The sequence below is a fragment of the Ranitomeya imitator genome, chromosome 7, assembly GCF_032444005.1.
Source record: "Ranitomeya imitator isolate aRanImi1 chromosome 7, aRanImi1.pri, whole genome shotgun sequence".
NCBI lineage: Eukaryota > Metazoa > Chordata > Amphibia > Anura > Dendrobatidae > Ranitomeya > Ranitomeya imitator.
In genome coordinates, this window is record NC_091288.1 from 50032172 (window position 1) to 50047719 (window position 15548).

Genomic DNA, 15548 nt, shown 5'->3' on the forward strand with positions numbered 1-15548 from the left:
CTGCAACTGGTGCTGCAAAAAAAAAAAAGCTGTGGAAGGATAAAAAAAATAAAAATAAAATTGTCCTCAGCGGGAAGGGTTAGAGATGTTTTCCGTCTTGGTAAGTAATGGCATATCGCTATTATATGCTGTCACTTAATGATCGCTTGGGTTCTGACTACCCATAGTAAGAATGGCGCTGCCAGCTAGCCGGCTATTGGGTATTTATTGCCGGCCACATTGGCTCGGATGACTGCCCGCTGCAGGAGGTGGCCGGGAATGCTGCCGTGCAGAGGAAACCTGTCAATGTGTCGCCATGAGTGTCTGTGTTCATCCAGAATAACGGAAATGCAGAATGTTTGATGTGATGAGATCACGCTGAGCAGGCAGCATTAATCAATGTCATGGTAAGAGCTGATTGCTGCAATCAATATGTATTGTTACCTGCAGCCATTCATTTACTTACCTTTATTAGCATTTTATACAGTGAGAGATTATGCCAGCGATTCTTCTCCATGTTCATTGTTCAAACAGCCGACAATACAACATGCTTTGCACAGATCTCCATTAGCTGTAAAAATGTATGGGAGCATATAGTACTATGAGCATCAGAAGCCAAAAGCTGATGTTGCATAATTTGGAATAATGTGTTTTTTTTTAATTTCCCAGCAGGCCATCATAATGAAGGCGGGGCAGCGGCTTATATTCCACTCCCAATAATGAATGATGTCACCTGAGCTCATTTTATAGATCTTATTTCAAGCACTTGATCTACTCGTCATCACCCCATGTTATGTGCATCAGTAACATAATACATGTCTGGGACCTTGAAAGTTAGCATGGGCAGGAGAGGACATGTCAGTGCCAGTTCATGAAAAGTTACACCAGAAATATTATTCCAGCCCCTGACTGGAGTAGCATTCCAGACAAGATGCACAGGATTGTGGCGATGTGCCTAGTTCATTAAGTGGCGTGCATCTCTCAATGAATTTGGTGCATCCTTCTCCCAAATGCCCCTACGTTAAGAGGCATTTACTACGCCATTGATAACGTTTTCTCTGACCGTCCATTGGTTTTTCATTAGTACCACTTACGGTACTTTTCCAGCCTTTTTTTAATCCTGTTCCTACTTTTTTCAAATGTTTTTCTGCCATCAAAGCCGAAAAGCATTAGTGCGCATGCGCTGGCGCACTATGTCTCGGAACACAGCGAAAAACTTCCGGGACGTAGTGCGCCGGCGCATGCGCATTAATGCTTTTCAGCTTTGCCCGCAGTTGGGCAAAGCATACTGCGCGTGCGCAAGGCGAGATTGCTTTGCGCACGCGTGTACTACGGAGGAAACCTAATCAACTTCAAGACAATATTGCGGCCAGCGGGAAAGGAAGGGGTGCATGAAAGAACAGAAACACCGCCCATCAGACTGTAAACAGAGCCCGCCAAATTCAGGTGACAGAGTCCCTTTAAGCAGAAACCAGCACAGATGTTGTTTTTTTCAAATGAAAAGGAGAAATGTCTAACTTTCACGTTCTGGACTGTGTTTTATGTTCTGTTGTGAATAAAATATAAGAAATTTACAAATTATTGCATTCTTTGCATTTTACACAGCGTTCCAACTTTTTTTGGGATTGGGGTTGTATATGGAAAGAATTGTTTGCAGCCTTAGTAGTCTTGTTCGTAAAGAGGGAAATAGTCCTTACAGTATCACCTTGGTTCTTAGGCACAAGTGGTGATTCCAGAGCAGTGATGAACGATCAGGCATTGATATCATCAAGGTCCATTCTGAGAAATGTTGTTACAATTTACTGGATCTTTACAGTTCCATACTTTTTTCACTGTCCATAGATAATACAACAGATAAGATTGCTCGGTGTGTTCTGAGCGGTAAAGCGTAGGGACACTTATAGGCAATGCAGTGTTACCCTGCAAATTTAATTATGCAAATAGCCTCTTTAGAAAGGAAGAGAACAAGAACTCTAGCACCACCTATTGGAATTGGCAATCCTAAAAGTCAATATTGACTCCTCTTAAATGGTCTTTCCACTTGACATTAATTTGTTCTGTGTCGTGTGTACACAAAGGACATGCTGATATATCGGTGTGAAACATTAATGTTCTTTTTCCCCAGGAAGGAGACAACTGGGAAATCATAGAGGGGCTGAAGATAGGACAGACAAGTGTCCAGAAACCTGAAAAACATGAAGGATTCATGCTGAAGAAAAGAAAATGGCCACTGAAAGGCTGGCATAAAGTAAGGGTCAAGGCGTTGCTCATAACTGAATTAATCATGTAAGAATTTGACGCAAGTGTTATTAATCTCATTCAGAAAATCATACCCAACATTTGGACATTTTTTTTTTTTTTTTTTTTTACTTAAAGAGGAGTCCACAACTAGAAAAATGTGTTTGATTTATTCCAAAAACAGCAGTATTGCACTTGCCGGTCAGCCCAAAATTCACACCAAGTAAGCTGAGCTGCAATACCAGACACAACTCACGGGCAAGTGAGGCGCTGTTTCACTCTTCTAACTTTCCCGGTCCGAATATTGGACAGCGATGTCCGGACTGGCCGCCCTTCTGCAGTCTAGAACTCAAAAGCCTCATAAATGACTTTGAGGTTTTCAAGTTCAGACCGGTAGACCCTGGGGCGGCCCGGCCTGGCATCGCTAGCCATACTAGGTCCATTAAAGTCCAATGGGTTTGTTTGGCCTTAAAGTCAACCACATTTTTGTCATTTAAGATGTGTCAAATGTAAGACATTCCCTTCAAGGAGGGAGCTGCCAATGCGATTGGATGGTCTTGTTGGGGAAGGTATGGTCAGCCATGTAATTGTAGTTGTGCTTTGCCGCCATTTAGATGAATGTGATTAATCTTCGGTTGCCATTGCCTTACATTTGGTTGTTGACCGTGTGTTAAACCTGGCGGCAACCGTTAAAATTCACGCAATATAGGAAAAAAGAGGGAAAAAAAGTTGATAGATCATTAACCTCTTATTTCAAATGGATTTTGTGTGCACGATGTGTCATACGGCACTGGATGAATTCTGTTTAGGTCCCCGCTTGATATAATTTCTAAACAGTAAAATGTTCAAAGTCGCCCATCTATTCAGGTTTGCAATAGATTTTTTAATGCCTGGATAAATTACGTGAGCGTCAGTGTCGCCAATTACATGTCATTCCCCAGAAGCTATAGAGAGCGGTGACTGTAAAGCTGATAAATCCGCAATGCAAGCCAAGGAGGTGAGTGCTAAAGTAGAGGAAAGGTCAGAAAATTGTAAAATGTGAAATTGATTATTCGGTTTAGTGGGGAAAAATATTTCTGATCAACCAGAAGGTGTTATTAATGCTGCTTGGGCACAAAAGGAAGAAGCAATGATGAAATCATTTATGGAGGTGTCCAAAAAATGTCTTTAGGTATATCGGTGACGGAAAGTACAATGGCCCTGTTTCATCATTGCCTTTGCACCTGTTTTTTGTCTAGTCTTGTGTTTTTCGCCTTTTTTTTTTTGTTTGCACTCAAGTCATTATTCTATTTACGCCTTTTTAGAAGTCTCAATGGTCCAAAAGGAGATATTCTCCATCATCAAACGAAAGTCGTCAAAATATAACCTTTAAAGGTTTTATTATTATCTATAGGCTTTATTATTTTATCAGGGCTGAACATTTAGTTTAAGGAGGGGTCGTCCTAGTAGTGGACAACCCCTTGGATCAAATAGAATAACACAATTGGAAGAATGTGCACATATTAAGAAATCTATAATACCCTTCGTTACAGCTATGCCAATCTGTCACCAAATTTCACAATAGACACTGCGTGCAAACATATTTCAGGCTCATGTACTGGAATTACTTCCATGTATCGGAAATACCTTTTGCCGGCGCATGCGCACTTCCCGTTTTTTCAGCTTTGCCCGCAGTTTGGGCAAAGCATACTGCGCAGGCGTGAGACACGATATTTCTGCATAGGTGCAAGATGTTGCACAACGATGTGGATGACACAGGAGGCATCATCTACATCAATTAAAGAAGGAGGACGGCGAGCAGTAGCTGGGGGAAGGGTGGAGAGGCCCGAAGCAACACCCTTCGGACCGGACCGACAAGATTACCATACAGCGCGGGAGAAATTAAGTGTTTTTTGGGGGCATACAGGGGAGTGCTGAATAAGGTGATGTTTCTAGCTGCTATGTCACAAAACTAGTGACAGGTTCCCTTTAAATGGATTGGGATTTAGGATGAAAAATACTTTGTATGTCGGACCACCCATTTAATATGTCACAGTACCCCGATAAGCTCAGCAGCAGGAAACTGACCACAACTGTCACTCAAGGAGAAGTGCCCACCCCCTCCACAACATTGAAGTAAGGAGACTTAACAGTTGTGTACTGCTCAAGATACAACTTGAGATTAACCCTTTAAGTTAAAGTTTACATTGATGTAAATAGGATTTCTAGAGACTTCAGTTTGGCTCTGTTCTGTCTATTAATTTATTTTCACAGTGAAAAATAATGTACTCTGCTGTACTTTATTCTGTAAAAAAAAATCTACAAATGGAATGTCTTTTGTCTGCATCAATTATTCATTGCATTTAATGTATCCATTGAATGCAAACAGATGTTTTAAAAATGTGAACCAAGCCTTAGAAAATGACATATACTGTTAACATTTATACCTTCATTCTTTTTTTCAATCATAGTCTCTGCATTTTAGATAAATGCACAAAATGTTTTTTTTTTTCTATTTCCTCTCTTTACATTATTTATATTTTTTTGCAGAGATTTTTCGTCTTAGAAAATGGTATACTGAAGTATTCCAAATCGCCTATTGATGTAAGTGCTTGCACTGATCTTCAATGTCAAATACTTAATATTTCATAGCCATTACTTGAACTTTGGTATTATGAATGTGTGCTCCAGATGCAAATGAGTTAGCAACAGGCAGAAAGCTTTACTTACCAAGCAACTTATAAGGAGCTTTGAGGGTGCAGATCTGTGGGTGGAAATACTGCAGTCTGTTCTCTGCAGTAGGAGAAGTCTAGTTGTGCCTCCACAGTGCGGGGAAATGTGTCTAGATAATTGTCAGTCTTGGCTCATAACATCTGAGAAGTTTTAGTAGCAGAGTTTAGTGACTGTACATGTGTATGCACAGCAGGAGGTGTTACTTTGGATATATCTCCTGCCACATTCTAAACCGGAATAAAATACGGCAAGTAAGGCTATGTTCACACGTTGCATTTCTGCAGTGTTTTGGGGTTTTTTTGCTGCGTTTTTTAATGCAAATTTTATGTTGCGTCTTACAATGCCAGCAAAGGCTATGAGATGAGATGGGAAAAAATGAGTAAGTGCAAAAACGCAGGTATCCGTTTTTGCTGAGCTTTGGGTGCAAAGACCTAAGGAAGCTAAATCGGGCTTTTTTGGGGGGACACTATACTTTTATCAACCTGCACAAGAGACAACAGAAATACGGAAAAAAATCAGCAAAACCTGCTTTTTGAAAGCATATTAAACGTAGCTTAATGTTTGCATTAAAAAAAATGCAACAAAATGCAATATGTGAATAATATACTCTGTCTGGCAACAAAGTGAAATAAAATTGCAGGTGAAAACATAAAAAAAAAAAAGCAACCAAACAAAAAACATACATATAGCAGCATTCTGCAGGAGCTCAAATATATGCCTGCAGTGAATCCCTGAATGACTAATATTTTCAACGGATTTGTCAGCTCTACTAAAGCTGTAGGGGCCATCATACTGTATGGGGGGGGGGGGGACTGTAGGGGCCATCATACTGTATGGGGGGGGGGACTGTAGGGGCCATCATACTGTGTGTGGGGGACTGTAGGGGCCATCATACTGTGTGTGGGGGACTGTAGGGGCCATCATACTGTGTGTGGGGGACTGTAGGGGCCATCATACTGTGTGTGGGGGACTGTAGGGGCCATCATACTGTGTGTGGGGGACTGTAGGGGCCATCATACTGTGTGTGGGGGACTGTAGGGGCCATCATACTGTATGGGGGGGGACTGTAGGGGCCATCATACTGTGTGTGGGGGACTGTAGGGGCCATCATACTGTGTGTGGGGGACTGTAGGGGCCATCATACTGTGTGTGGGGGACTGTAGGGGCCATCATACTGTGTGTGGGGGACTGTAGGGGCCATCATACTGTGTGTGGGGGACTGTAGGGGCCATCATACTGTGTGTGGGGGACTGTAGGGGCCATCATACTGTGTGTGGGGGACTGTAGGGGCCATCATACTGTGTGTGGGGGACGGTAGGGGTCACCATACTGTGAGTGCGGGGGAATTCTTTTTGTTTTCGTACATTATGAGGTGTATGAAAGGGCTTCAATACATTGTAAGGGCTAGACAGTGGTGAGATATGTGCTCTTTTATGACCCTGCTGAATATTCATTTTTTTTGTAAGGAATATGTGGTGTGCATGCAGTATAAAAAGATTTGTAATTCTGCACTAAAAATATAACCACTTTTATAAAATGTTTGTGTTCTTAAAGTATCTGCTTTCTTTTTAGACTCAGAAAGGGAAAGTACACGGAAGTATAGATGTTGGGTTATCTGTTATGTCCATTAAGAAAAAGGCTCGGAGGATAGATCTGGACACCGAGGAGAACATTTATCATCTTAAGGTTTGCTTTATGTTGATTTGTCTTGAGTAAATGAGCTCTCTAGAAATGTATGAATATAATACAAAAAAATCAATGCTGGTCCAGATGAAGAGGACCACCAGGGGTGTACAAAAAAAATGATTGGGTCAAATTGTAAAATTCCAAATGGAATTTTAGGCCTACAAATCTGTGCTGATTGATTCTATACTATATCTGTGTAATATTTTTATTCCTTATTGATAAATAAGGAAATTTTGCCTGCATGAAGTGACCATTAGAGGGAGCTAGCTGCAAAGAGATTTCTACACTTAGTATTGAGCTCAGTGGGCGCTGCAGAAATCTGCACTGAGCACTTATGACGTTCCTCCAGCAGTTCCGTTGATCATGGTGAGATCCGATTTTCCCGAATGTGGAGAAGATGTAAAAAAAAAATCTCCATCTTCTCCATCCTATCAGTCCTTGGAAATCGTACCACCCTCGGATGGTCCAGTTTTGTTTTTTGTTTTTTCATGGACCCATTGACTTGCATGGCTGAGTGTGATCCGATGTGCAGATGCAAATGGCACGCGCTCAATTTTGTCTTGCTTGGGAAAAAAGCAGTCCAAGGAAAAACATCGGACTTCTGCACAGTCCTGTAGAGTAACATTGGTCTGAGTGTGATCCGATGTTTTGTGAGATGGGACCGAAAGTACGGCCATCTGACTGCTCCATTATGGAGAGTATGCCTGAGGATCGCTCCCTCACAGTTACACAACTAGAGGCACTTATACAGCTGAGATAAATCTTAGCGGTCTCTCTTACTCACCTATGCACATGCATTCTCGACTTGGGGGAGTACGCATGTGTTTTCAAGATGGAGGCTTACCTCCCCCAAAATACTAAAGTTAGAGGCATTAAATATAATCTGCCACCAGATTTTTGCCACCTAATCTGAGAGCAGTATAATGTAGATACAGAGACCCTGAATACAGTGATGTAACTTACTGGGCTGCTTGCTGTAATTTTATTATTAGAGGATTGGTAAACCTGCTGCCATGTAGTCCTCCATATTCATGATGTCTGTATAACCCCACCCACGCTACTGATTGGCAACTTACTGCCTATGCACAGTGTAGATAGAGTGCTGACAGTCAGTGGTGTGGGCAGGGTTATACAGAGCTCAGCATTCAGAGAACTGCTAGATCTGCAGCAGATACAACAAGAATTTTACTGCAGCAAACTGCTCAGTAAGTGATACATCACTGGAATCAAGGTCTCTGCTGCTACATCATGCTTCTCTCAGATTAGCAAAAAAACAATCTTTCCAATTCCCTTTAAGATTCCAAATGCCTGTTCTTTCTTTGCCCCAACATAATCTTTTAAGGAGGTTCTCTGGGCACGCCGTAAAGTTTTGCAGTCACTCTAAGTGACTGTAGATGACCGGATCCTGACAGTGTGCAATGTGCTCATTGTCAGAATTCCCCTGTTTCCAGCTCGAGTGTGCACTCCCTTGATTGCATTACATGGTTTGCATACTGGTGGTCACGTGCCGACCACAACATTTTCCTGCTTCTCTGTTTTCTTTAGAGGATGAGAAGCTAGTTGACATGTGACTGCCACGTGACAGCCCGCTCGGGCTGGACATAGAGGGGAATCCTGACAGTGTGCATGGGTAGAGAGATGAGAGGCCGCCATACACATTGGGTGGTCCTACTGATGTGCATGGCTTTGTTATCCATCATTATAATATATGTTAATTCCTATAGCGCTGTGGTTATACCTGTATGATGTTCTTCGATGCATTTTCTCTGTAGGTAAAATCTCAGGACACTTTTGATGCTTGGGTGTCAAAGTTACGTCACCATAGACTTTACCGGCAGAATGAAATTGTGCGGTCACCGAGAGACGCCAGCTTCCATATGTTTCCATCAACGTCAACAACGGAGTCCTCACCAGCAGCTAATATAACGGTGCCAGAAGGAAAGGTACTGTTCTGGATCTTAAAAGGGGTATTCCCATCTCTACGATCCTATCCCAATATGTAATATTCTTATTAGCAAATATCTCCAATTAGAAATGTAGTATGGTTTTTCTGATTCGCTATGTCTTTCCTCAAGTGCAGGCATTGCAGGACCTTAGGTCTCCATGGTTACGACCACTGGCAACTAGCTAACTGGTTATATCAGTGGTCATCACCCCCTATTATACCCGATCGCCCTATGTCACCACATGTTCCATCCTGTTACTGTGTCACCCCCAGCGACGTATCACGTTTTTCCCTCTGAGCATGCCCGGGAGGTCTCTCTCTCTCTCTGACGGAAGTGTGACAGAAGCCTTACTCTGTACCACCCAGTCACCCTTTGATACCCCAATTACCGTGAACAATTTTGGGCTCGCGTGTATAAGAAGGACGTAACTGAACAAAGCGACCAAGATTATTTTGGGAATGGGTGGACTTCAATACCAAGACAGGTTATTATACTTGGGGTTATTCACTGTGGAAAAACAAAGGTTTAGGGGCGATCTAATTACAATGTACAAATATATCATGAGACCGTACAGAGATCTTTCTGATGATCATTTTACACCAAGGCCTGTGACAGTGACAAGGGGCATCCTCGACATATACAGGAATGAAGGTGTAATCATAATCCCACATGCAGATTCTTTACTGTAAAAGCAGTGAGAAAATGAAACTCTCTAACCCATGATATTGTAATGGTGGATTCACTACAAAAGTTTAAGGAGGCATGGATGACTTTCTTGAAAGTTATATATTACAGGTTATGGCAACTAGATTGTCTGATGGGATTTTGATCCAGAGAACTAGTCTGATTGCTGTATGTTGAGTTGGCAAGGATCTTTTCCACTAATATGGGGGAATTGACATCTGCCTCATGGTGTTTTTGCCTTCCTCTCGATCAACATGTTAGGTTTTAGGTTGGACTTAAAGGGAACCTGTCACCCCGTTTTTTCAGATTGAGATATAAATACTGTTAAATAGGGCCTGCGCTGTGCGTTACTATAGTGTATGTAGTGTACCCTGATTCCCCACCTACGCTGCGCAATACATTACCAAAGTAGCCGTTTTCGCCTGTCAATCAGGCTGGTCAGGTCGGGTGGGCGTGTTCACAGCGCTGTTTCTTCCTCAGCTTTACGTTGGTGGCGTAGTGGTGTGCGCATGTTGAGGTGACTAATCCACTGTGGGCACGTGAACAAGGAGTGCGCGATCTGCGCTATCACCCCCTGTCATCGGTGGGGGCGGCCATCTTCCTGGGGCCGCGCGTGCGCAGATGGAGTGCTCTGCTGCACGGGGCTTCAGGAAAATGGCCGCGGGATGCCGCGCGTGCGCACAAGAGATCGCGGCGGCCATTTTCCCAAAGCCGAGTTTGCACCGGCACAGGAGGGGAGCATATGCTTTATTTTGTGGAGGCCAAACATTTTGATCAAGAAGGGGTTGCCCTAGTAGTGGACAACCCCCTTTTGAACCCTTAGATCCTGCAGCATTTAAGTGGTTAGAAACCGGGTCTAGCCTCCCTTTATCCGCCTATCGACCCCATCCAAGACATGATCGATGAGTGCTTATGGGTTACTGTGGCAGTCAGGGTCTAACATGGCCACCAAGCATCTTTAAAGTATGACATGAGTAAACATGAGATCAGATGGCATTTCTGAATTATCTTGTATATTATATGATAATATAAGTTATTCCAAGTCATAAAAAAGGTAAAGATACAGAGCTGTGCAAAAGTTTTAAGCAGGTGTAAAACAAAAAGTTGCAAAGTAAGAATGCTTTCAAAAATAGAAGTGTTAATAGTTTTTTTTTTTTTTTAGCAATTAAAATTGGCTCCAAATTTATTCTGCAGCAGGACAACCCCAGTAGTGGACAACTCCTTTAGTTTACTGTAAATGGATTTTACAGTTATTGTTTTGTTTTTTATAGTCTACCTTAGTTTTATATTTCTGCGCTCTGTGAATAAAAATAATCCTTTTTTTTTGTTTTTTTTTCTGTTCTATTTGTTTTCTTTTATTTGCCTTTGTGTTTTCTTTTACATATGGGTTTTATTTATTTTTTGCATGTTTTTTTTTTTTGTTTTACTGGGAGCATATGAAAAGCATTACTTAGAAATGTCAGCAAGATGTTGACAGATCACTGAATTCTTTGTGAATAATTGAGCATTGAGTGTTGGTGTATGGGATGACCCAGGATGGATCTTTGAAAAGAAGCATTGATGTGTGTCCTGATTTATATGCGAAGCTTGTATTTCTTCCTACTTTCTAGAGAAAAATAGGGAGGTACAATCAAATGATTGATTTTTTTTTCTCAACATATGGAGAGTGGAGGCTCTTTGTACCAGGAGTTTTCTTTGTGTGCTGAAAATTTAGATTTCCAATAAGCTAAAAATAAAGAGAACTTTTTACCAATTGTTTCATGTTGAACTGAGCTCAGTGTAATAGTGGCTGCAGAGTGGAATACAATTTTTTTTGATTATTTTTAAGGTTGCTTTTCCTGTGCGAAGATATAAGCAATCAAACTATTTGGCACCTAATGAGTTAACTATAGTTAAGGCCAAGTGGGTGTTATCAGATAGCTTTCACTGGGGGCTGCACTTCTTCTCCCTGTTTGAGTTTCTATGTGATAACACCCATTTAGACTTAACTAAAGTTAACTCATTAGAGGACAAATACTTTGACTGCTAATATCTCTGCAATGGAAACGTGAAATTAAAAGAAATCCAAAAAGTTTTAATCTTCTCTTTAGCCACAATTGCATTGTGTCCACTTGAACATGAAAAATTTGGTTAAAATTCCTCCTTAAAGGGGTTGATTGAGGAAATCCATGTTGTCATCAATTTATTTTCAAGATATGTGATCACTTATTGATTGGTGAGTGTCCGGCCAATGGGACGTTTACCAATCGACAAAACAGAGAACTGATATCCCAGACTGGGAACTTATATTCTGTTATATTCTGTTGTAAATTAGAGCGAAAAGGTGGGATGCCCTAATGCCATTCATTCTTTACCCGACTGCAGGGAAAAGCCAAGCGTAGCCATCGTCCGCTCCATAGGAAATGAATGGAATGCAAGTCAAGCATGCAATTGATCTTGATAAATTAAAATTCTGATAAATCTTTTATTATACACTGCTCAAAAAAATAAAGGGAACACTAAAATACCACATCATAGATATCTCTGAATGAAATATTTTAGTTGCAGATTTTTATTCATTGCATAGTGGAATGTATTCAGAACAATAAAACATAACAATTATCAATGTAAATCAAAATGAATATCCCATGGAGGTCTGGATTTCGAATGATACTCAAAATCAAAGTGGAAAATCAAATTACAGGCTGATCCAACTTCAGTGGAAATGCCTCATGACAAGGAAAAGATGCTCAGTATTATGTGTGGCCTCCACGTGCCTGTATGACCTCCCTACTATACAATGCCTGGGCATGCTCCTGAGGAGGCGGCAGATGGTCTCCTGTGGGATCTCCTCCTAGACCTGGACTAAAGCATCCGCCAAATCCTGGACAGTCTGTGGTGCAACGTGACATTGGTGGATGGAGCGAGGCATGATGTCCCAGATGTGCTCAATTGGATTCAGGTCTCGGGAATGGGCAGGCCAGTCCATAGCTTCAATGCCTTCATCTTGCAGGAACTGCTGACACACTCCAGCCACATGAGGTCTGGCATTATCCTGCATTAGGAGTAACCCAGGGCCAACCGCACCAGCATATGGCCTCACAAGGGGTCTGAGGATCTCATCTCGGTACCTAATGGCAGTCAGGCTACCTCTGGCGAGCACATGGAGGGCTGTGCGGCCCTCCAAAGAAATGCCACCCCACACCATTACTGACCTACTGCCAAACCGGTCATTCTGAAAGATGTTGCAGGCAGCAGATCGCTCTCCACGGCATCTCCAGACTCTGTCACATGTGCTCAGTGTGAACCTGCTTTCATCTGTGAAGATCACAGGGTGCTAGTGGTGAATTTGCCAATCCTGGTGTTCTGTGGCAAATGCCAAGCATCCTGCACGGTGTTGGGCTGTGAGCACAACCCCCATCTGTGGACGGCGGGCACTCAGACCATTCTCATGGAGTTGGTTTCATTACTCTAATGAGCGGTACGTGACCGCTGAACACAGGAAGATGCCGCCGGCTCCCGGAGACCATCTGACAGTGAGACGCTGCCAGGGACCGTGCCGGGAGCAGGTGAGTATATCAGGGGAGGGGGAGCATTGTGCAATAGTCACCTTCCACGTTCCATCGCTGCGCGCTGCTCTGTCTTCCGTCCTCTGGCTGTGACTGTTCAGGTCAGAGGGCGCGATTACGTGATTAGTGTGCGCGCCGCCCTCTGCCTGAACTGTTGTGAATTCTGTTGTCAGGCTCCCTCCTGTGGTCATGAATGGTACTTCGGCTGGTTCTGTCCATGGACTTTCTCTGGTGCCTGTGGGTGTTTCTAAGTTTCCTTCCACAGGTGACGAGGCTAATTCGTTAGTGGGCTGCTCTATTTAACTCCACTTAGATCTTTGCCCCATGCCAGCTGTCTATGTTGTACTATGGCTCTTGTTCTCACCTGGATCGTTCTGAGTTCCTGTTGCTCCAGCAGAAGCTAAGTTCCTCTGTGCTATTTTGCTTGTTTGCTATTTTTTCTGTCCAGCTTGCTTTTGTCAATATTGCCTTGCTTGCTGGAAGCTCTGGGACGCAGAGGGGCGCCTCCGCACCGTGAGTCGGTGCGGAAGGTATTTTTCCCTGCACTCTCTACGTGTTTTTTTTTGTAGGTTTTTGTGCTGACCGCAAAGTAACCTTTTCTATCCTCGGTCTGTTTAATAAGTCGGTCCTCACTTTGCTAAATCTATTTCATCTCTGTGTTTGTATTTTCATCTTTACTCACAGTCAATATATGTGGGGGGCTGCCTTTTCCTTTGGGGAATTTCTCTGAGGCAAGGTAGGCTTTATTTTTCTATCTTCAGGGCTAGCTAGTTTCTTAGGCTGTGCCGAGTTGCATAGGGAGCGTTAGGCGCAATCCACGGCTATTTCTAGTGTGTTTTGATAGGTTTAGGGATTGCGGTCAGCAGAGTTCCCACGTCCCAGAGCTCGTCCTTATTATCAATAACAATCAGGTCCATTATTTGTCCAAACCACCGGATCATAACACTGAACAGTCAGTGCCGAGGATCGCAAGTGTCGGGGGCCTGAGCGAAGAGAGGTAAGTATGTGATTTTTTTTTTTTTTTTTTTATTTTAATCGCAGCAACAGCAAATAGGGCAAATGTATGGAGCATCTTATGGGGAATATATGAGGAGCATCTTATGGGGCATAATGTGTGGAGCATCTCATGGGGCCACAATGTATGGGCCATAATGTATGGAGCATCTCATGGGGCCCCTAATGTGTAGAGCATCTTATGGAGCCACAATGTATGGGCCATAATGTATGGGGCATCTCATGGGGCCATAATGTGTGGAGCATCTCATGGGGCCATAATGTGTGGAGCATCTCATGGGGCCATAATGTATGGAGCATCTCATGGGGCCCCTAATGTGTGGAACATCTTATGGGGCCATCAACCTTTATGCAGCATTGTATGGGGCAAATGTTTCTATGGAGCATCTTATGGGGCCATTATTAACCTTTGTGCAGCATTATATGGGGTATATTTTAATATGGAGCATCTTATGGGGCTCATCATGAACTGTATGGAGCATTATATGGGGCTCCTGATTCAATATGGATATTCAAAAACACTTAACCTACTGATGTCTCAATTAATTTTAATTTTATTGGTATCTTTATTTTTTACATTAACCGGTAGCTGCTGCATTTCCCACCCTAGGCTTATACTCGAGTCAATAAGTTTTCCCAGTTTTTTGTGGCAAAATTAGGGGGGTCAGCTTATATTCGGGTCGGCTTATACTCAAGTATATACGGTATATATTTTTTGTTTTAATGTTTTTCCGGCGTTCTCTATTTTTCCTACCCCATTTTCCTTTGTTCTCCTTTTTTCCTTGTGTGTGTGTTTGAATATTTAAAATTAATGTTTGTGCAAAAATAGCCTCTCTTAGCCATAATATATGCTCTACTCTGAATTCTCTTTTTTTTTTAATGGCTGGTCGAGGGTTTTCAATCAACCCTCTTGACATCTATGACATATATATATATATTTTCTTAGCTACTACATATGCATTGATCGGCGTCCGTGAGATGCGTTTCCCTGTGGAGGCATTACTCCCTGTTTTCTTCCCCTTTTTTTCTCCTTTAATAGTTACCCTTTTGCGCCTAGGTACTCTAAATCAATGTCTGTGCAATAATAACCGTTCTCTGCCACGGTATATACTCCATCCTATGCCTTTTTAATGGTTGGCTGAGTGTTCTTAATCAGTGTTCTGATATTTGGCTCTGTGTAAATCTCCAGCCACTCCGCACGCGCCAATTGGCGCTTGTGAGATGCGCCTTACTGTGGCAGAATTATTTTGATGGACGACACAGATTTTCCCCTTAGTCATTGCACACGCGCGGAGTTGCGCATGCGCAATGCACTTTGATTCGGCCATCTTTGGACTCTCACTACACCGGCCTCTTACATGCCCCTGCGCAGATGCAAGGACACTCTGACAACTTCCGGCTTCTTTCCAATGCCGGCTTTACTATCTGGATCTCTGCATGCCCACAGACCACAGCTGTTCTCTGGCCAGCACTGATAACTCGGGTACTTAAGATAGTTGTACACACGCTGTAACCACTGCCCCTGAAGAAGCCAGACTTTCTGGTGACACGCGTTGGGCATTTTAAGCCTTTGCCTCCCTCATTTCTCTTATCCCTTGTTGCACCGATGTTCCATACAGGCATCGTTTTGCGGTGATTTCATCTACAGGCTCAGGTTGTATCGGCCTTCTCCTTTGCCTTTCTATGTGGGGCTATGTCCCTTTGATACAAGCCTTTCTTGATATGTGCAGTTTTTTTTTCC

The 15548-nt window shown here is 42.7% G+C and overlaps 1 protein-coding gene across 3 annotated transcripts in view; it reads left to right on the forward strand.

Annotated features, from left to right (window-relative positions):
- OSBPL6 (oxysterol binding protein like 6) overlaps nt 1-15548 on the forward strand; it is a 259204-nt gene that overhangs the window by 157911 nt on the left and 85745 nt on the right. For all 3 annotated transcript variants that reach the window (XM_069733209.1, XM_069733211.1, XM_069733210.1), the window contains 4 exons: nt 2105-2227; nt 4747-4800; nt 6502-6615; nt 8388-8558. In XM_069733209.1, the coding sequence (XP_069589310.1) occupies nt 2105-2227; nt 4747-4800; nt 6502-6615; nt 8388-8558 (462 nt within the window). The remainder of the gene's footprint in view (nt 1-2104; nt 2228-4746; nt 4801-6501; nt 6616-8387; nt 8559-15548) is intronic.